General features: G+C 32.3%; 1 protein-coding gene across 6 annotated transcripts in view; it reads right to left on the bottom strand.

The window, feature by feature from the left end:
• Window positions 1–22,946, bottom strand: part of LOC144843561 (sodium leak channel NALCN-like) — a 57,579-nt gene that overhangs the window by 18,461 nt on the left and 16,172 nt on the right. For 5 of the 6 annotated variants that reach the window (XM_078700387.1, XM_078700386.1, XM_078700388.1 and 2 more), the window contains 15 exons: window positions 21,866–22,003; window positions 18,607–18,752; window positions 18,278–18,340; window positions 17,956–18,144; window positions 16,819–16,914; window positions 16,573–16,707; window positions 16,195–16,317; window positions 13,317–13,373; window positions 11,491–11,662; window positions 10,096–10,236; window positions 9,626–9,838; window positions 9,314–9,411; window positions 5,072–5,192; window positions 3,717–3,815; window positions 2,613–2,706 (listed from right to left, as the gene is read on the bottom strand). In XM_078700387.1, coding sequence (XP_078556513.1) covers window positions 2,613–2,706; window positions 3,717–3,815; window positions 5,072–5,192; window positions 9,314–9,411; window positions 9,626–9,838; window positions 10,096–10,236; window positions 11,491–11,662; window positions 13,317–13,373; window positions 16,195–16,317; window positions 16,573–16,707; window positions 16,819–16,914; window positions 17,956–18,144; window positions 18,278–18,340; window positions 18,607–18,752; window positions 21,866–22,003 — 1,885 coding nt within the window. The remainder of the gene's footprint in view (window positions 1–2,612; window positions 2,707–3,716; window positions 3,816–5,071; window positions 5,193–9,313; window positions 9,412–9,625; window positions 9,839–10,095; window positions 10,237–11,490; window positions 11,663–13,316; window positions 13,374–16,194; window positions 16,318–16,572; window positions 16,708–16,818; window positions 16,915–17,955; window positions 18,145–18,277; window positions 18,341–18,606; window positions 18,753–21,865; window positions 22,004–22,946) is intronic. The other variant, XM_078700391.1, reaches the window with a different exon arrangement.

Here is a 22,946-nt window from a genome sequence, read left to right as displayed (position 1 = left end):
ATGAAACAAACACGCATCAAACTAGACTTGAACGTGTCAACAAATGTCATGAGCATGTTATATGAATATTGCAAACAGAAAAAGATTATGCCATTACAATCTGAAGAAAATAATGTTGTAGTGCTTAATTCTGTCAATTTTGTGTCATATAGTATATAATATATACTACATACATTGTAGCATAGGTGAAATTACAGGACCCACCTCAACATGAAAACAAATGAAACAAGAAGATAGCAACTTTCGAAAGATAATCTGAGCAACAACATTTTAAACAGTTGAAGAAATTTGGATGCATAGAATCGAGATGCGCGCTCTGTTACAACCCCTAATTAATGTAGAAAAATCCAGCTAATGTTGAAACAACATTAATGTAGAACAATCCACTGCTAATGTAATTTACTATCACCAGCAAATGTTAAAAATGTTATTTTACAAACCTATGTCTAAATTTATGCAAATGCATCTCTCTACCATCAGTATCCACCTCTCGTAAGCAACTAAAGTGACCACTTCTCTATTAAGTGATCACCTCTCTTAAAAGACCACTTCTCATAATCGACCACTTCTCGTAAGCGACCACCACCTTTAGTAAGCGACTCCCTTCTCATAATCGACCACCTCTCATAAGCGACCACTTCTCATAATGTCAAACGTATGGTTGCTAATACGAGATGGCCGCTTTTTGGAAGGCGGTCACTACATTAGCGGTTAACTGTTGTTTTGACATTAGCTGGTGTTTTCTACATAATAGCGGTTGTAACACGCTCGACTAATGTGAAGAACTAGAACTACAACGCAAAAGACCTTTTAAATTGAACTGGCCATATGATGATAACGTCAACAATTAAAGAAGGAGCAAGTTAAATAAGATTTGAACTTGTCACAGTATGTAATTTTACACAAATTTATATCTGCAATTCCAATTCAAAAAATGACTGAATCCTTTTAATGTTAATAAACAACACACAAAATATTAGATTCAAATACCTAGTAGAACCTGAGAAATAAACAAATAAAATTTTGGTATAAAATGTCCGCAAAATGGCCGACCAACTGACACGCCATCTTAATTTAATATTCTTAAACAAAACAAACAAACCCATCATACACGAGACTCGCGTGTTGCAAGCTGCTGCTGTCGTAGAAAATATCGATATTTCACAAGTTGTGTCTGCAAAGATTGTAGGTGAAAAGAAGAAAGGATGTATACATCCTCACACTAAATCACTCACGCAGACTACAAAGTAGGCTAGGTCTAGTAGACTATAGTTTCTTCTAAATTCGCTAGTAGTAGTAGGTAGGCCTACTAGCTAGAGTATAGCCGCCGGTCGACCGACATACCTCCAGGATGTGGACAAGGCGTAGCCGTATGTACACGGCGATGTAAATAAAAAATTTAAGCTTGTGTTAAACTTGTTTTTGGCTCTGACTTTTGTTATTGAATAATATACATACTAATAATTTTAAAAAGTAGAGCAGAGGTGGGGCAGAGAGGCTTATTATAGTTTAGTTGCTAAATGAAATGCCTATTTTCACCTGAAAAATAAACGCATTTTGGTCCCTGGATGTAACATGATATTGACGTGTGTATCGTACCCATACAGCAAGCTGGGGCACGAACCATTCGTACAAAGGGCACCACAATACAACTGCGTATGCCTACCTATTGCTTAGATCGCTGGCAGTCAGCGTAAAAAATGGAACGCCGTGGTTACCTACAGTATGTGTGGCTAGTATAGTATATCATCATCATACTGTATGTTAATAATAATATAGTACACTAACTGTGGTAACTGTGTACTGTAGTATACATTAGGGCCTATAGCAACCGATTTTTTTCTAGGCCACCCCACCAACTATATTTTTATATTTAATTTCCTCAATAAATTGATGTAAATAAATATTGAGCTATAATAAGCATTAAATTGTGCGCTTTTTTCTGGGCTTCCCCTAGATGTATGTTCGCTTTGAACTTGAACGAAACGCAATCAAAACTAAATACTGAGTGAATGAAATCGGCAACAAAATGTTATCGTCCTTTAATTAGTCACGTGTGTTTATTGGAGGGAAAAAGTATGATCGTTTTGCTCATTGGTAGCATGCTACATATGAGAGTGTCTTTTCCTGCAAATTAGAGGTGCCATTTATCATGAATTTTATGTGCGAGAGTCATCAAGTTCGCTTCGCCACAGGTCGATCCTGTCGACGGCCCTGGACAAGCACCTTTTTCCGGCATTTTGCCTTTACTCAAAATAGGCCTATGGGGAAAATGTTACCCTTTAATAGGCTAGTACCTCAGTTTTCATATTTAAAATATCAAATTTTAATACATTTATAATAATGTGAGAGTGCCATTTCCGACCTTCTAGAGGTGTTATATTTTCAAAATCGCCTTAACTCAGCCCCAACCATGGTGGGCTGAGTTGGTGCGAACTCTCTACAGTTGCCCCCCACCTTTCAATAAATCCTGGATCCGCCCCTGGGATACCCCTAGATTCTGCACACATCATTTTTCATACAGTACACATGAAGTCTGATTTCCATATTTATTCTAAGTGCCATTACTTAAAATAATTTTTTAAGAATATCAAATGAAAACAATGTGATACCTGGACGAGGTGGAAGGTGTAGAGGCTGTGCCAATTTCAGTCTTCCCTTAAGATCTTGCCATCGACGTTGGTCTACAGTCATTAATGCAGTACCCTACAGTATCAATACAAGTGTTAGTGGTTCCCTAAAACTCAATAACAATTACAAAAGGATTAAATTGAAGGATTAAATTATATTGAACAATTAAATACTATTGGAGGATTAAATAATACTGGAGGAAAATGATATTTTAGGATTAAATAATATTAGAGGATAAAATACTATTGGAGGATAAAATACTATTGGAGGATAAAATACTATTGGAGGATTAAATACTATTGGAGGATTAAATACTATTGGAGGATAAATACTATTGGAGGATTAAATATACTGCGTTCAATACTTGGTTCGATCTTGATTGATCCTATTGGAGGATTAAATAATATTGGAGGATTAAATACTATTGGAGGATTAAATATTATTGTTGGATTGCATATAGCTCATTACACATGTCTTGGGTTTATCTCGATCCATTAATTATTTAAACTAAAATAATTGAACTAAACGTAAAAGTCATTTAAATTCATAAATCAAACTTCAACTAAATCTGTGACTAAATCAAGTTTTTAAGTCCTAACACAAGTGAAATTTTCTTAGATATTACATTCAAGTTCAGAGGGATTAGAAGAACTACAAAGAACATCTGTATACATTGGGGAAGGAGTTTACATAGATCTTAAAAAGTAAGGGCCCTAAAATTGAACTAGTTAAGATTGAAATAATTATTTTACATTTACTTAATTCAATATCCATTGGTTTATTTACAACCGTATAAAATTGGTCAGATGTTTGCCCTACTCTGACATAATTTTTTACTTTATAAAATTAATACTGATATTTTTCAAATAATAACTAATGATAGTGATGGTTTAAGAATACAGGTATATAAATGTCATGACTACTTTGCTCATTTTCTAAATACAGTATTTATTTTATATGGCGACACATTTTCTGACTAGTAATTTATTAGTTATTATATAAAACAATAATGGTTTGCTGGAATACATTACAATAAATATTAGATTAGCCAAAAAAAAATACTTCTTTATTTATATAATATTTACCTTGTTTTCAAAAAAGTTAGCAATGACAACACCAACAAATAAAGTGAGACCAACCATGCAGCCAATAAATACAAACACGTGAATGTAAATGCAATATTCCTGCAAAAAATAGTATAAGAGAACAGGATATAAAATACACATATTACAACAGGACATGCTCTTAAGCAAGAATTTGAATACAAATGCACAATTCCATCATTAAAATTAATTATTGATCTCAGCTAAACTATTTAAACTATGCATACATAGCGCCCTCATTTGTTATTCGCACTCTATAGACGAAAGACTGTTTGATTGGTCAATACTCACAGTAGTAACCTGGTATGCGTGGCGCGCTGAACATCCGGTAATTCGGCTCAAAGAAGACGAGTTATTATTAATTCGGCCTCTGATAATAATATTATTATTAATGTAGGCTTATTGATGGAAATTCTTCTGTTAATTTAAACGACCTAGGCCTAACTGAATATTTTATTGCCAAGGAATCATTAATTAGTAATTATCTGTATATTATTCTTCGCAAGGTAAGGTGAATGCAACGCCTAACTAGGCAGGCTTATTACATAAAGGAGGCCTAGCTACCCGACCCAGTAGATATTCTACTTGTTGTTGGCTATATAATATAACAGATATCGCCTTTTATATCGGTAAATTATAAGATTTGACACCCCCTCGGGGAATGATATTTCGCTCTGGGGAAATATATTCCCTCGAGCAAAATATCATTTCCCTCAGGGATGTCAAATCTTATATTTCACCTCTAAGCAGCCAATATCTGTTTAATATTAGTAATCCATGGGGGTTTTACTATTAAAATCATACAAAAATGTAAACAAAAGGACATTCAAAACAACATGTTTTATTAATTTATTATTTTTTCCAATGTGATTCCATTGGTATAATTACTGTACCTGTTCACTGTTATAATTTTAATTCAAAATAAGGATATTTTAGTATAACATTTTATAGTTCATTGACCATGAGTTAAATTAGAAAAATGTGTTTACTTGTGCTGTAGATTTTTTGTTTATTTCTATGAATTAGTGATGTACAGTAATTTGTAATGTACAGTATCATATGGATTAAAAATTAAATTAGGGTTAGCAGCTATATGGTAGCTAATGTGTTATGTCAGTATTATAGTACTGAAATGTTTGTATTTACATTAAAATTTAAATTAAAATATGATATTTTGTATTTAGAAATAAATTATGGGAGGCTAGGCCTACTGTATAATGAAAAGGCAGGGCTCCAATTTTGGATGTGGTGTAGCAAAATTATAGACACTACAGGTTCATTATAATCATTAGATATACATTTTTAAATGTTATAATACATAATTTGTATTCACTTACAATTCCTTTTTGCTCTTCAATGATGTCTCTTATTTCCAACCAACCTTCTAGTGAAAGAACTTCAAACAATGCTAGCATAGCATTTCCAATGTTATCAAAATTAAAGTTCCGAGGATTTGACCTAAAGTTAACAAACACATGGAAGTAAGTTCACATATGAAACTAAAATTAAAAGGTCCTACTAACTGAAGTTGAAAATAAACATATGTTTGAATTTCTTGCCAAATGTAATTGAAACATACATCAGATCTGTAGAAATACAAATGACTTACCATACTAAGGGAACTACTAATAAATGACTTTGCATACTCAGGGAACCACTAATGACTAATACCCTTTTCACATCTGCAAAAATGTTGCAACCAGGTTTGCACAGTGTGAATACAATTGTATGTAAAATCACCTGAGATTTCACAGAAACCCCTGAAAAACACACACCGATGAGATGCCTATTTTTGTTCTGAGTTGTTACTGCGCGTGCATGTATTGCACTGGTATTAAACTGACCAATCGAATGCCTCTTTCACACCAAAACTCCGGAGTGGTCTCCGGAGACACTCCGGAGACCAGCACTAGCAACACCAGTGTTTTTTAAATAAAATTGTAAATACCCCCATTTCATTTGTACTGTTTATTATTTTTTAGACCCACTATATAATTTGTACAAATATTTAATGTATTTTGAAAAAAAAACTAAAGCAATGATTGATAGTGTGAGGATGATCTTTTGACCTGAAAACTCCAGAGTTTCATGTTGGTACCTTTCACACCAAAGTCCTCGCAGTTCGCCCTCCGAAAAACGTTCAGCTGTTCAACCCCGCTGTTTTGGACTCCAGAGTTGTTTGATTTTACCTTTCACACCAAAACACAGGGGCGTCAACTTGTTTTGCTTTTGGTGCGAAAGGGGATCAAATACCGCGCAACTATGCTTTCTTCTGAGGTTCGCATATACGTGTGTAAAAAAATGTAATAAGTTTATGCAGATGTGAAAAGGGTATTAGGGAGCGTGTATTTAGACATTGACATCGCAAAATCACAATGTTATCACGAAGGTGGTATTTTGCGCGATGTTGAGGTGTGATGCTGTCGAAATATGCATTGGTAAAACCAATAATTTTTGGTTCTCCTAAATACCAAGCCCCTAATCAATATCAATTATTAAATCCTACCAGTATAAAGTGTAAATTATACAAAATAGGATAATTATATTTGATTATATTTACTTAAATCTTTAGCAGTCAAGCGTAAGCCACTTGTAAACAATGACAGGCTGTCTGTTTTTTTTCAAACAACAGACTAGAGAGTTAAACCCTGTCGATCGAAAAGAATATTTTTGTTTTTCACCTGAATTACAGGTGAAAAACAAAAATATCAATCCACGCGCAATGCATTTTGGGATTTATAGCGGGCCGCTATAATTATTAGAATCGACTTATTTTTCACATTTTTAACCGTTTAAAGACGAAAAAAGTTATCGCAATAGGACCATATAGTATTATTTTTACATTAAATATAGTTTGTGATCTTAAATTAGATCTAAAAAACGTAGGGAAGGGGGCTTTAACGTTTTGCTAAATATATTTATAGCAGCAGCTTCACATTTTTTTTCCTAAATTGTTTTAATTATTAATTGATAATAATAATAATTAATTTGTATTAATTGATTTTAATTGCTAGAATTTATTACATTACCGGAAGTACCTTCGTCGGGGACCTCCTCCTCTGCCTTCGCATTGACCGCAAAAAATGTTATCCTATTGTGTTTTACCGGCGGAAAAAAACAGCCCGATTTAGAGTTTCATTTCTATTTATCATGAATTTTACGTGCGAGAGTACCGTACCATTTCCAGCAGGAAAGTACAGGAGAATTCATTTTTACACATGCCCTAAAGAATTTTGGTTTGCTTTGAGATGTTAGACTGGCAGATGATATACAGCTTATTTCAAGAGTCCCTTCATTGACCTTTACAGGAATTTAAACAAAATTTTTAAATGAAAATGTAATACACATCAATTTTTAAATATAGCATGGTGTTGTTGGTGTCTACGTTTGTCTTTGTTGAATAGACTAGAGATTATACAGTAAAACAAGACAGCGCTATAATAACTGAAAATAAAATTCTGAAAAAATAGTGTATTCTTTTTGTTTTGTTTTTTTATTAAATCATTAAATAGATACATCAATAAAATAATTACATTGTACATGTAATACACAACAATTTCTAAATTTAGCGCTATCTTGACGACTGATTTTTATATTTGATAGTATGTATTTAGGTTTAGTTTAGTTATATTGTTATTATTATTTTTGTATAGTCAAAACAATTCAGTACAGTTTTTATAATCTATGTTTTCCTGTTTATTGGATGCTCCAAATTTGTTCAATTGTTCATTAACTTTGCTGGTTGGTAGACACTGTTTATTATTATAAATCAAGTGTGTGTATTTTGAAAGAAAGTTATTTTACGTGACCAGTACGTCAGTATTGTCTTGTTCACATGTCTAACCGATCGCGAGCGACTAGCCTCTCAAGAATCGATTGGGTCAACCGCACATTTGCGAAGGAAAACCATTAAAAACATTAAAATTCAGTTTAATGGCCAAAATAGAACATGTCATGTATGTAATTCACAGCTAGCTTTTGGCTGTTTCATATTAAAGTCGTGGTCTTTATGCTTGACTGCTTTCACACTTACTGTACAACAACAGTGTTTTAGCGTGTGATGTACTTATTTATTACAATGGATTTACTACAAAACATTGTGATGCATAGCTGCATACAATACTTGTGGAACTATTAACGGCATTACATACTATACTCGTGGAACTACTAATGACTTACCATACTCGTGGAACTACTAATGACTTACCATACTCTTGGAACTACTAATGACTTACCATACTCGTGGAACTACTAATGACTTACCATACTCTTGGAACTACTAATGACTTACCATACTCTTGGAACTACTAATGACTTACCATACTCTTGGAACTACTCATGACTTACCATACTCTTGGAACTACTAATGACTTACCATACTCTTGGAACTACTAATGACTTACCATACTCTTGGAACTACTAATGACTTACCATACTCTTGGAACTACTAATGACTTACCATACTCTTGGAACTACTAATGACTTACCATACTCTTGGAACTACTAATGACTTACCATACTCGTGGAACTACTAATGACTTACCATACTCTTGGAACTACTAATGACTTACCATACTCTTGGAACTACTAATGACTTACCATACTCGTGGAACTACTAATGACTTACCATACTCGTGGAACTACTAATGACTTACCATACTCTTGGAACTACTAATGACTTACCATACTCGTGGAACTACTAATGACTTACCATACTCTTGGAACTATTAATGACTTACCATACTCTTGGAACTACTAATGACTTACCATACTCTTGGAACTACTAATGACTTACCATACTCTTGGAACTACTAATGACTTACCATACTCTTGGAACTACTAATGACTTACCATACTCGTGGAACTACTAATGACTTCCCATACTCGTGGAACTACTAATGACTTACCATACTCGTGGAACTACTAATGACTTACCATACTCTTGGAACTACTAATGACTTACCATACTCGTGGAACTACTAATGACTTACCATACTCTTGGAACTACTAATGACTTACCATACTCGTGGAACTACTAATGACTTACCATACTCTTGGAACTACTAATGACTTACCATACTCTTGGAACTACTAATGACTTACCATACTCGTGGAACTACTAATGACTTACCATACTCGTGGAACTACTAATGACTTACCATACTCTTGGAACTACTAATGACTTACCATACTCGTGGAACTACTCATGACTTACCATACTCTTGGAACTACTAATGACTTACCATACTCTTGGAACTACTAATGACTTACCATACTCTTGGAACTACTAATGACTTACCATACTCGTGGAACTACTAATGACTTACCATACTCGTGGAACTACTAATGACTTACCATACTCTTGGAACTACTAATGACTTACCATACTCGTGGAACTACTCATGACTTACCATACTCTTGGAACTACTAATGACTTACCATACTCGTGGAACTACTAATGACTTACCATACTCTTGGAACTACTAATGACTTACCATACTCGTGGAACTACTAATGACTTACCATACTCTTGGAACTACTAATGACTTACCATACTCGTGGAACTACTAATGACTTACCATACTCTTGGAACTAGAAATGTAGCCTGCTCCTCTTTTTCAAGTACAGGAAATTTAACAACACCAACTGTTTGTTCAAATTCTCCATGACAGTCTTCCTATAAAACAAATTTAAAGTAGTGTATAAATGGACATTTACTTGTAGCAGAATAGCGATGCCTAATAAGTTTAGTCAAGTTTATTATTCAACTATGTTCGTAAGCAAGAATGCCCATGTATTTGTATACACATTTGTTTTCAAATTCTAAGGATCACACATATGGAAACTAAAAGTATGTTAAGAAAATTCAAAGTTTAAAAAAAACTACTAACCAGTCTATTTATTTTAGGATCATTGCAATCACCCAGCCCATCGGCAAATTGTTGAACTCCATAACTTGCAAACATAAATAAGAGTGCAAGAAGGAGAATAGAGACAAGAAAAATCTCTTTGAAGCCTCTTAACAATTCATTCACAACCTTTCTCAGATGTGGAACCAATGTGAAAATGCGTAGAGGACGAAAGCATCGAAGAATCATAAACATCTACAGATCAAGTTGAGTAAAAAATTAATTGAATGGTAAGATAGCTCAGAAGATTTGTTTGAATTTCTTGAAAATTACAAAATAAACATGATAGCTACAAGGCATATAGAAAGTTATCACAAATATTGAGAGAAATTGTTTTTGTACTAATTTACTTAATATCAGCAATTGGCCAATACTGCTAGATGTTTTATTATTAAGCATAATTATAACAGTTTTATTTATTTTTTCTGAATAATATGTTGATATTATAGTACCTGTGCTAGGGAATTTACAGGTACTTTTTCTGGCATCCACAACAAGAAGATAAGACTAGTAAAATAGATGAAGACATCTAAAGCACCACCAGCATCACGGATCAAAGCTTTTGGCGTGAAAAACAATCCATCAGCCAAAACCTACATAAAGAAAAGCAATATCTCCTCATCTCCTACTACTGTACTTGACATATTGACATATTTTCTCTATTCAACGAATACAAAACATTAATTATTATTTGTTTTATGAAACAACATGGACCTACATCTTAGGCTAGGCCTACTGTAGACATCGTGAGAGAAATTTATTGAATTCTGTTTTCCCCATAGATTCCACTTATTTTATCGAACAATTTAAAGCTAATTGCTTTTTGAACCTGTGCATTAGAACCAATAATTATCATTAGGTATCACTTTTAATTATAATACCGAACAACACATGATACGTAAATTAACCAATCAAAATGGTAGGGATACAGAAGGATGCAGTATAATTATACACAAACAAATGAGTGCATCAATGTTGCAATATCTCACTCGTATACATTGAACATATTTTGAACTTATTAATAATTTATAATAAAAGGACACAACAAATGCGTAGAATTACAGAAAAAAACTACTATAAATACAAAAGCATTTCAATCAAGTACGACGTAAAGTCAGGGGATTCCCTGGTTATACGTAACAATGTCGAAACCAGCCAAGCGTAAACAAAAAAAAAAATAACATTGTGTTTCCATGGGGATTTCCAGATACAAAAAAGGGTGGTATGAGAAAGATTTTTACTGTAAAATGTTCTTAAAAGATTAGGTTAATCACTGTATAAATAGAAAAATGTTTTTGATGTTGATGATATAAAATCCCCCAGAAAAAGAGTGATTAAAGCAAAACACAGTTTATAAGAATAGCTGTATAGGTACACTGTCCACATACTGTGGTAGTAGCGTGATTATTCTCTAGAGGCTAACCATTCAATCTCCATGTTATTATTCCTTCATGTTTGTGTGGGTAAAAATCATGGAGATAGAGCTGAGCTTTGTTTTCATTAGAAGAATCATTAAAGGAGCATGGTTCCAGAGTGAAAGATTAAAACGAGAGATTTCCAAAATAAGTTAAAAATCCCAATTTTGCAACTTTCTCCATCACTAAAATATCGCTTCATACTTTTTATTATTATTGTTCTTTTCAATATACCGAAGTTTTAGAATAATCCTGTCCTGGCCCTGAGAGAATTTTAAGATTTTATTTCCCGAGTCAGATAGCATAAGACAACTCATAGAAAATGAAATAACTAAATTGTTTGGCATTGTGAAGCGCTTAACATTAAGAACGATGTGTATTATTTGTTTAATCCAGTTACTGTAAGTTATAAAATAGACAGATGTTTCAAACCTTTAGTAGGAGTTCAAAGCTCATGAAGATAACAAAGATAACCTCCATGATTTTCAGTTGATGATTTTCCATAATTCGGTAATCAGGATGTTCCCAAAACATTGACAAACAAGATCCAATTGTCACTAATATTGAACACCAACTTAAATATGTAACAATTCCAAGGAAGTCACTACAAAATAAATGCAAAACATGTAATACATACGTTTAATATCTGTATCTGATTAGAGCTCTATCAGATTTTGCAAAACTGTTGATACTTTAAAAAAATTATTAAAAACACATTTATTCATTAAGGCATATGGAAATCATGAGGTTTCTTAAAGTTCTAGAATTGTATAGTATACTTTTTCTTGGCCAGCATTATCTTTGGGGTGCCTCTGTCTTGGTTGTTGTCTCTGAGCACCCGGTCGTCTGTGGCAAGGCAAATGTGTATCCTGCTCCTTTGTTTGGTCACCTAGGTAGGGGTCCGGGACCGCTACATAACGAGAACGGATGGGGACCCTCCAAAGAAATTGCATTTAATTTGTCAGGCATTTGTATGATTTTTTTTTGATTTTTTAAATGCGCCTTGAGCACTCTTGAGTGGTATGTGCGCTATAAAAATCCTGTTATTATTATTATTAGATACTAGAGAAATTATAGTCTAGGTCCATTTATGAAAAAATGTTAGGTAAAAGTGGTATCTATGACTTCAATATGAGGTCAATTATGATGAATCCAAAAATTGTGGATATATTTTCACGTCTTGACCTCCTAATTTGCATAAACACAATATAATAATATTTACTACTATCCTACCATTTTTCACGTTTAAATCACATGTCCAGCCATTTGACTTGACAATTTGAAACATTGAATCATAATGGCTTGCCTCACTTTTTTCTGAGTTTGTTTTATATTATCATATGATTCTCTACTTTTATTAATTTATCTTACATGTTACACTATAAAGAAACAGTTATGCTGGGAACGAAGCGTCCATTTTAGGAAAATGGCGGCCATTTCAATCTTTTTTCAAGCAAATTACAATACCAAATTGATTTGACTAATGTTAAACTGGGGTTAGGTATACTCATTTGGGTTTGAAAAGTTGCCATTTTGGGAAATTAGAGGCCTACATTTATGATTTGATTTTTATGTAAATTAGGAGGTCAGAAAAAGAATCTATTTTTTAATTCAGCATATCCAAATTGACCTAAAAAGTCATGATACCACTTTTACATAAAAACACACCTTTGATGTCTATTTTCCAGAAATGGACCTGGACTATTAATCAAAGAATGTAATGGAATGTGCAACTAAGAAAAAAATTGCCCAATTAATTGGCCTTATGCTTATTATTTTTCTATGTAACAATTTCTTTTATTTTCACTATATTATAGATTGTTCCCAATAAAACCATATACCTATTACTTTCATATTAACAGCTGGATAAAATTGAAAAGCTGAATAAATAGTGTGTGAAATGTTATTGATACATACAATAACTTCTCTTTTTCTCTTTCGTGGGTTATACATATACATACAATCATAATGCAGTTGTGTGCAGTAAGCGTCTATATAGATGAGTTTCCACTCCAGGTAGCAAACATATCAATAGCCCTACAACACACCCTCACCTTATACTATACTACTATATCTCAAAAAGTAATTTAAATTGAGGTACTATACTTATTAAATAAGTATTATACTGTAACAAATTGTTGATAAAACTTTAAAGTAAAGAAGTACATTCTAGTTTCATGTATTTTAAATAAAAACCTCAACAGCCTATTACAATTTTTTAGCAGAAATGTGGTATACACTGTACATAAATAACTTACTGCACTGATTGATAACGACTTTTTTTCATGATTCCTTTTCCTGGCTCTCTCATTGTTCTAGAAAAAAATAACATAACATAATTGAGAAATTCTAAACTGCCTGGTGATACACTGAAACTAATTAATTTGAAACGATAACAACTAATTGTTGAACTTAATAGCATTCGATAATTATTATTATTATAATTATTATTATTTATTTCAAATATCAAAAATCGACCAAAATTACAACTCGTGGCTAAGAGCCAAATTGTGTGTAAAAATACATATACAGTATAAAAAATTAATAAAAAAAAAACAGAAACAAAGAAGGGAAGAGCAATCGCAAGCTCGCAGGGGAGATAATACACTCATTATTGTTATAAATGAGACGCAGCAAATTTGATAACATGACACTGTGGCAGGGAAGCAATACAATCATAAGTGTAAAAAGGAATTTAAGATCCATACTTTTGACTTCTGTGTGCCTACTCTAACAGATTGTGGATGTTCCAATAGAAAATCAAGTATCCAATTACATAATGACTGAGGTTAAGGAGACCGGTGTAAAATTATTAAGGGCATCAGTTGGTGACTCTGTCTTTGGCACTTGAATAATTACAGATTCTTTATGGAACTTTCTGTATGTTAAGGGACCAATTAAAAATTAAAGTAAAAAAATGAACGAAAGCTGCCTGCAATAATGCTTAAGTAGGCGTGAGGTGATACCATCCTGACCTGTAGCTTTCCTAGCATTAAGTTTTGACAAAACTTTAAAAGTTTCACTTTCAGAAATCGTTTTCATTGGTCATTGGAACGCCAAAACGACTAAAGAAATCATTTAATCTATCTGGTAGGTCTGGGCTATTAGGTGATGTACTTTTTGGACTTGACTTATAGTTAGTGATCTTATTTAGGCTACTCCATAGTTCTCTAGGATTATTGGAAGAATTATCCTCTTCCAACCGACACGGTATTTAGCTTTGATACCTCTCCTTAGCTCATACTTTGCACACTACTAATCATATGATTTATACGCAACATCTCTATTCTTAATTAATCTTTTTATGGAATTATTGCACCAAGCATTTTGATTTGGATAACTTTTAATAATTTTACTTGGCACGCACATATCTTCACACTGGTTTATATCATCAGATGACGTACAGTAATAATAAACAGTTCCCAATCAGTACAGTCAAAACAACCCTTAAGGGTTTCAGTAGCCTTGTTGTGAGTCCACTGACGTCGCATTATTGTTGTAATCTTGTCACGCAGTGTTTTGATGTACGTTGGGATCAGATTGATCATGTTGTGGTCTGAGTCCCCTAATGGAGCGCGTCTCAGTGAGCGGTCACCACCTAATAGTTGGTACTGAAACATGTTGGTACAATTTAGATTTGTATGGTTGAAATCGCCAACTATTAAAGATGTTGCTCCTGAATGGGCATTTTTGTGCCTAGTTACGATAGATGACAGCTGGTTCGTAGCATCTGCCACATTAACCTCTGGAGGGATGTAGACAACAGTAAGTATAATAGAAAAAAAAAGAGCTCTCCTGGAAAATAAAAGGGCGGCAACTGTCGGGTACATGTGTTTGCCAAGATCTTAATATTAGTACACCATTTCTGGTTGACAACAAAACACACTACCCCATCCCCCCTGCTCCTTGCCCACATTGTTGCATATTCGATCTGACCTGAATAAATGGAGTCCAGGTGGAATAACAGTCGAGTCTGGGATGTCCGAGTCCAGTCACGTTTCATAGAAAGCAAACACACAACAATCCCTGTGATCTTGTTTTGAATGAAGGTTACATAATAGTTCATCGACCTTATGATGTAATGATCATATGTTTGCCAGATAGATACTATAGGTAATGAAGGCTGCCTTCTCAGCTGAGCAAGTGATCCGCCTCGTCTGCCCCTAGTAGTATTAGTAGTATTTCATCCGGTAAATCAAGTATCAGTGGAATCAATCTGTGGAATTAGTTGCTCTCTAGAATATGTGATCGTTGCATTTGAATCGGCCACAAATAACAACAACATCACAAACAAGCATAACATACCACGTCGCCATATTGTTATTAGCAATTGCACAGCTATAGTTTGCTATTAGCAACTATTAGTTCAGCTCACACTTAAAAATTCTTGATATTTATAAATTTCATGAAATTTTAATAATAGAACTGTTGATCACAATATTATCCCTTTCACACCAACACCCAGGGGTTTACAACCATTCAAAATGTCGAGAAACTCCGGAGATACCCCTTTCACACCAACCTAGCAACACCGGGGTTTATAAAATAAAATTGTAAATGTCACCCTCTATTTTGTTTGTTTACATGTGACGATCATTAGAATCAATATTTTTAATTTAATAATTACTTTCAAAAGTCATATAAAAATGTTTTATTGATACTACTTATTATTTTTTAAACCCGCTATATATTTTGTACAAATATTTAAAGTATTTTGAAATAAAACTAAAGCAATGAGTGATCGTGTGGATGACCTTTTGTGTGTGTGTCTTCGCAGTTTGCACTCCGGAGAACGTTCAGCTGTTCAACCCCGCTGTTTTGAACTCCGGCATTGTTTGATTATACCTTTCACATCAAAACACCGGGGTGTCAACTCCAGAGTGTTTCTGGAGTTTTGCTTTTGGTGTGAAAGGTGGGGAGTAGAGTAGAGACAGTGTTATAACTAAGACTAACACAGTATTCAGATATTTCATTCAATAAATGAAGTCTAAATATTAGCAATCATATTGCTTGAATTTCAATTCTATTTGTTAACATTTTAGAGAAAATATTTATTATTGAAATTATTCAAGGTATACATTTTCTCAATAACAAAGTTTCACATCTTCAGTATCTTATGTACATGATGTAACTTACGAATCGTAGCGTGCATAGACAATTGCCATGCATATCTGCCGGATTTTACTCTCTTGGTCAAAGGTCAATAATGGCATATCAAAGTATGGGTGATTCTCTCGCAGTTCATCCTCTTTTGCATCTCTGTAAAAGTTAACAAGTAAAGCATTGTCTGCCTAATTTGTTACAATTTGACTTTTTGTTTATACAGTATAATAGTTACTATAGTAAATTTCTATTAAACATCAAAAGAGATATTTTATTCATTGTATTCTAAATCTAAGTAATTGATTTCAAAATGGTAAATGCAAAAGTATGTTTTGAACAGTGTTGGTGGTGGTAGTTAACCACCAAGTGTAAATCCTTAAAAAAAAAAAAATTATTATTAAACACACAAACCTCTTCTGCACGGCCAACTGTTTTCGCTCCTGAATTACTCGAATATCAAACGAGACATTCCTGTTTGCCACTGATTCACCATTTTCCCGAATTCCATCAATTGTACGATGACCTCGTAGGCTTCCACGGAATCCTCTGAAAAAAAGGCTTGTCAAGTATAATTGTCATACTGGTAATTGAATCATTTATGACTATATTTATAATTTGAAACATAACAATAGACCAATTGACATTTTGTTGGATTACCTTCTATCTCTGCTACCAAATTCAGAAAAAGTGTAACCTCCTGTCATGATCTGCCCTCCATCATCCATATTCAATCCTCGCTGTTTCATGGAATCTCTGAATAAAATAGATATTAAATCTTGCTTTTTGTTATTTATACAGTAATACCATAAGTGACCTGACATGCAGTACTACTAGTCGCAAAATGCTGGTTATATCTATAAATTGTGTCGTTGTTAAAAAAATTCTCATCCTCACAAGAGCATAATTAATAAGGTACATACATAGCAGTGAGGAAAATAATTGTTAACCATTGTGAGTGTCAAGGATCTGCAACTTTTATGTTGCGGATAACCCTTGTGATCTTTTTTTTCTTTCGCCGTTCTTTCTTTTCACGATTTTTGTTGCAGGTGTAATTCTTCGAAAAGAAAATTGTATAACATGGTCAGAATATTGACTTCTAAGTGTAGAAATTCTATGATTGATTATAAATTAAAAACCAAAAAGGATGATGAAAATGTTATCAATGATTTATGAAGATAGGAACTATGAATTCACTGATGGTTACCATGTTTGATGATTGATTATGAAAATTGTGCTCAATTGCTAGACAAGCACATACTGTCCAGAGCAGAGCAAGTGTGCAAACTATCAGTATGAAAATATTAGGTTTCTACATTGTGTAACGTGACACATCATCATGTCTATAAAACAATTCCAATCAATCAATTCCAAAGCAATGTGTTTTTAAAATAACACTAAAATCTTGATGGTTTCCCTTAAAAGGTCACACCGTCCAATTCAAATGAAAGAATGGATTTACACACAGTATTTCACATATCGTAAATTTTAACTGTCATTTAACTGTACTCTAGTTCTCTTTTTTAACAAAATAAAGATTGAATTGAAATTGAAAATCATAGATGCAATTTTCATCATCAATGCAATTTTCATTTTCAATTAACTTGCGTAAACGGAGTTCCATATTCTGAACTCATACTGTATTTGAGTGTACATGCATGTTGTGTTCGAACGGATAACCTAACTCGTCCACAGTGACAAGTTCAAATCTTTTTTTCTTTTTAACAGATGATATATGATATTTTCTCATTGGTGCAATTTCCTTTTAATTATAGACTAATATACACTAATTCATACTTCACAACTGTTGATACTCCGATTTTCTTTTGTAATGATGTAACACCCTTGATAGGAGCAAGGCTGCGGTTTAGAAGACGGTTAGGAACTATAGATTCACTGATGGTCACCATGTTTGATTCCTCTGAGCCTCTTAACATCCTTTCCACTTCTGTTCCTGTCTCAATAAACTGACGAATAAAGCTTTCTCTGGCAAAAAGATAACAGGTTGTTAAATAAACATTATGCATTCAATTAACCATATATATTGATCAAGGAGACAATTAAAAATTGCCAGTTTGTTTTGGATAATTATGTCTTGGTTGACCTCACAATTCCTTACCTTATTTTTGGCAGCGTAAAATCGGAGGGCAATCTTGACATGACCACAGTCTGTGGTTTGTCTCTACATAACAAAATTACAAAATCAAATATAGTTATATCATAATACTAACATTTAGTTATATCATAATACTAACATTTAGTTATATCATAATACTAACATTTAGTTATATCATAATACTAACATTTAGTTATATCATAATACTAACATTTAGTTATATCATAATACTAACATTTATATCATAATACTAACATTATTTTATATCATAATACTAACATTTATTTGACAGCTCATCAAAATTGAATCTCTGTTTCTTTGGAAATACTTACGGAAACTTTTCAAAAATCTGAAGTCTGAGGGGTAATTTTTCAGCTACAGTTTTCTGCTCAGTTGCTTTCAGCTGTTTTATACGCTTCATTTCCTCGGGTAACTCAAGATTATCCAAAATAACAGCAACAAATAAACTAAGCACAATCTATCATGGAATAAAGCATCTTTGAAAAAAATGAACTTTTTTAGCTGTGACTATTGTTATTACTATGGTACTGTATTTGAAATGTGGTATTTTACAAATAAATTTTTATCAATGTACAATTTAAATCCAAATAATATCCTATGGAATTTATACAAAATAATAATATTGTGTAGTCATAGTTTTCAAACTTTTTCTAAATATAACATACATTTGCAAACTGTCTTTAACATAATAAATATAAACTTGAAATAATGTACAATAATGAATATTTATGAGTGTGATGGTACCAATAATTTCATGAGGTGAAAGATGAAACTCTATTATTTTCACGAGGCGAAGCCAAGTGAAAATAGAATTTCCCTGAATGAAATTATTTGTACCATTGCACGAATACAAAACATTAATTTGTTTGTTTTATAACACACTTACCGATTATGTTAAGAACCAAAACATATTCCTAGGCCTAGCTATAGTAGACTAGGCCTAGTGTAGGCGACAGAACAATCGCCAGGCAACTGATCTAAGATTTCACTTCTGGTATAATTTTTCCCATTAATAAATCAAAATTAATTAAAAGTGATTTTTTGGTCTAAATTCACACTGGTCGAGTGCTATTTCTGTAATGTTATTGTTGTAAAGTAAAACAATAGTCTATTGAATTTCACAGTTTGCCTTGAGATTTTTTTTTCGTACACAAGAAGATTTTTAATGCTACTGTATACGACCCACAATTGTCCAATCAAATGACATGAATATATTTTGGCATGTTATAAAACAAATTATATTACTGCACATGCAAGACAATTGAACATATTTAAAAGATAATTAAAACATGCAATATCATTGTATAACCTGACAGGTGTCAATCTTTCTAACTATATACTACTTCTAAAAAAGCTAGTATCTAACAATACTGACAATGACTGTATGTTGATGAAACTTTTAGATTTGCAACAACTAAGGATATTGTGAATTAGCATCCATTTAAAATCATATAATATAATTTTATGACTTTCTAGTCATTAAGTTGCAAATATAAAGGTCTTTAAAAACCCTCAATATACACAAAACAATATAAAAATATTTAATAAACTAAAAAAATAAATTTATAAAATTATAATTAAAAAATATAACAAACATCATGTAGACATCAAAATATGTGATAGTTTCACGAGAATTTGCAGTTTTCAACGATAAGCACCAAAGGGAAAGGAAGTTACGAGAACAATAAACACATTTACTCCACCAACTTATTGTCACATGACCAGATGAATGTGAATTACTAATTACAAAGTTATTTTTTTACTATGCATATTTATGTACACCATGAAAATCTGAAATACATGTTTATCCATAGATTGAGAGTGGGAAAAACTATCATTCTGGCAATGCTAGTAACCATATAATATCTCTATTATTGTGTAATATTGTATTACAATTACAATTGTGTAATTTTTAAATCAAGCAAGTACATAAAATTGCATAAAATGAAAAAACATCTTCAAATCAAACATTAAATATGTGCTTTCTACTTTGTATAATATTTTGGAACTATGTGTTGAAATCACACAATTTAATTGAAATAAATAGATGCATAAATAAACGTGTAACATGTTTGATACTCATTATTCTATTTATTATACGGTTTTGATTGTAATAGACACTGTGAAACGAATACAATCTTGCACACAATTAATTTTAAATGATTGAATTAGTATCGCTATATGGTTTCACTCTTTCCATTTATTTATATATTAAAGATTGAGTAATTTTCATGTAATTTCGGTGTTCCCGTCATTAGACATAACAAATCATTCAAGAAAAATATCATTTCCTCTGGGATGTCAAATGTTATAATTCACCTCTAAGCAGTCGGTATTTGTATAATATATAGGACTTACTTATACTGAAGTTTATGAAACTTATATATAAAGAAAATTATCAATTTTTCCTTCGGTCCTATATTTTTATTTTTGTTATTATATGTTTTTGTTTATTATAATAATATATAATTATTATTGTAATTTTTAGTTTTATCGATTGCGCATGCTTACAATTGAGAACTGTTTCTATCAAACTAAATTTGAAGGCCCTGTGGTCTAATGGTTAGGTTCTGAGTTTGAGTCGTGGTTGGTACAGCTGTTTCTCATTTTCAGATTTCCACATCTTTATCATATCTAAATTAATTAATCAATCAATTTTCAGTATGCCACCGGGTTGTTAGACTTTGTTCTGTGACTGTTATACTGTATTACTTGGAGATTTACAATTTCAACTTTTGTATGCACTACCTTATATGAATTTTAAGAAATAAATTGTAAACAGGAGGAAAGTGAATGTTGAAGGACAATAATATGAAACAATGAGGAAATCTGCAAGAGCAAATTAAATCACAACCAAGACTCAAATCATAATTTTATGCTTTATAGGCAGACATCATCATTAGAAAAATTGGAATTTTATGGTATGCAAGTCTGACTTATTATTGAGTTGGAGCAACACTAGTTCTTGTTGTTACAAACATCAACAAGATTAAATTGAACATTTTTGCATAATTGGCAAGATATATCTGAAGAGATAATAATAATGAAAATTATATTTGTTGTGAGGCAAGTGTTGGTTACTCCAATTTGCTGTTACATATACAATTGCTATTTTAAATGGTTTGTTAAATAATAATGTGTAGTGGTGAAATAAATCTACAGTACACTAAATTTGTTTGAAACATAATTCTACATCAATGTCTCAAAAATGGTAAAATGCTGTGAATAGACTTATACTAGTGAATGTCAGTGTTTTATATACCATGCAAAAGTAGGCAAATGTAAAACCAATAGTATAACCATGAATATTCATGCAATGATGCTATAAACTTTCATGCAGCAATTTGCTGAAGCATTCTTCAATCCATTCGTTTCACACCAGAGGACAATGATCTATTAATAATTTGTAAACATTATTTAACAAAACCATTTGATGGTGAGACAAGCCATAGTATGACATTGTTTGACACAGATCAGTTATTACCAGGGGCCATTGCATTTGACACATTATTAAATTTAAGCCCCTGGACGAGATCATTGCCCTCTGTAGAGGCAGTTCCGTGTATTTACCATGGTAGCGAAAAGATGGTATATAATGAAGTAGATAACAATAAGGAGGTTGAAGGTTGTGGTTGTCTGATACATTGTCTCGTACATAACCACTGCCCATCCCTTTTGGGTCAATATTTGAAACATGGACATGAAGGCCTATTAGAGAAAAATTTAATAAATGTTATATTGGTTAATTTAGAGCAGAATGCAAGAATAGAAATAAACCAATGAGTCAATGAAAAAAATTAAAGTACATAAGTTTGAACCACCTTAGAAGCAAATCACAATAGTTAAACTGAGTTAAACACGTTTGAAGCATGTGATAAAAGCTAGATATAATATTGTTTCCAGTTATTACTTTAATTATTTTAATGTTACTTTAATCCAAATATCTTTCAGTGAGAAATCCTTTTAAATACTTTTATTTTATATTGACAGCAGCTGTTGTGAGAAAAAAAACCACCAATAATAATCATCCTCATTTATTACCATGAATTATAATCAAACGATAAATAATCCAAATTTCTGCATATTTTTAGAGCAAAACAGTTCAACATCCCACAAAATACAAGTGGTATGTTTTAGCAGAGTTAGACCTGAGGTGAGGAGGAGGAGGAGAGAGCAACCAACAAACATACGCTTAGTAAACAGCTCAAATACATAAAAATGTGGAAAATATTGGTTACATTGAATATTATAACAATTATATCATTCATCAATTTCAAACTTTCTCTGTTTTTATCAGTCATTCACCATTCCTGAAATACAATGTAATGTAATTTATTCTCAATACATACCACTCCCAACTGCATTGAGCATGTATGTCTTTATAACTATTATTATAGAAATATGTTATAATTCTAAATGTTTTAGAAGGAAATTTATTACAATAAATAAAACTGGAAAATTATTTAGGAAAATAGGTGGTTTTGGACTGGATCACTGCAAATAACAACCTGATTCTTTAGTTTAGTTTTTGTAATTATATCTCGCCAAAAAAAAGCAAAGTATAGACAAATATTTTGATTGACAAACTAATTATTCCTCAAATTATTCTTAAGAAAACTTTATTGCAATTGGTAAAGCAGAACATAGAAAT

The sequence above is a fragment of the Antedon bifida genome, chromosome 5 (genome assembly GCF_963402885.1).
Source record: "Antedon bifida chromosome 5, ecAntBifi1.1, whole genome shotgun sequence".
NCBI lineage: Eukaryota > Metazoa > Echinodermata > Crinoidea > Comatulida > Antedonidae > Antedon > Antedon bifida.
The sequence above is the reverse complement of the archived record's forward strand: the minus strand, read 5'-3'. Positions and strand labels throughout refer to the sequence as shown.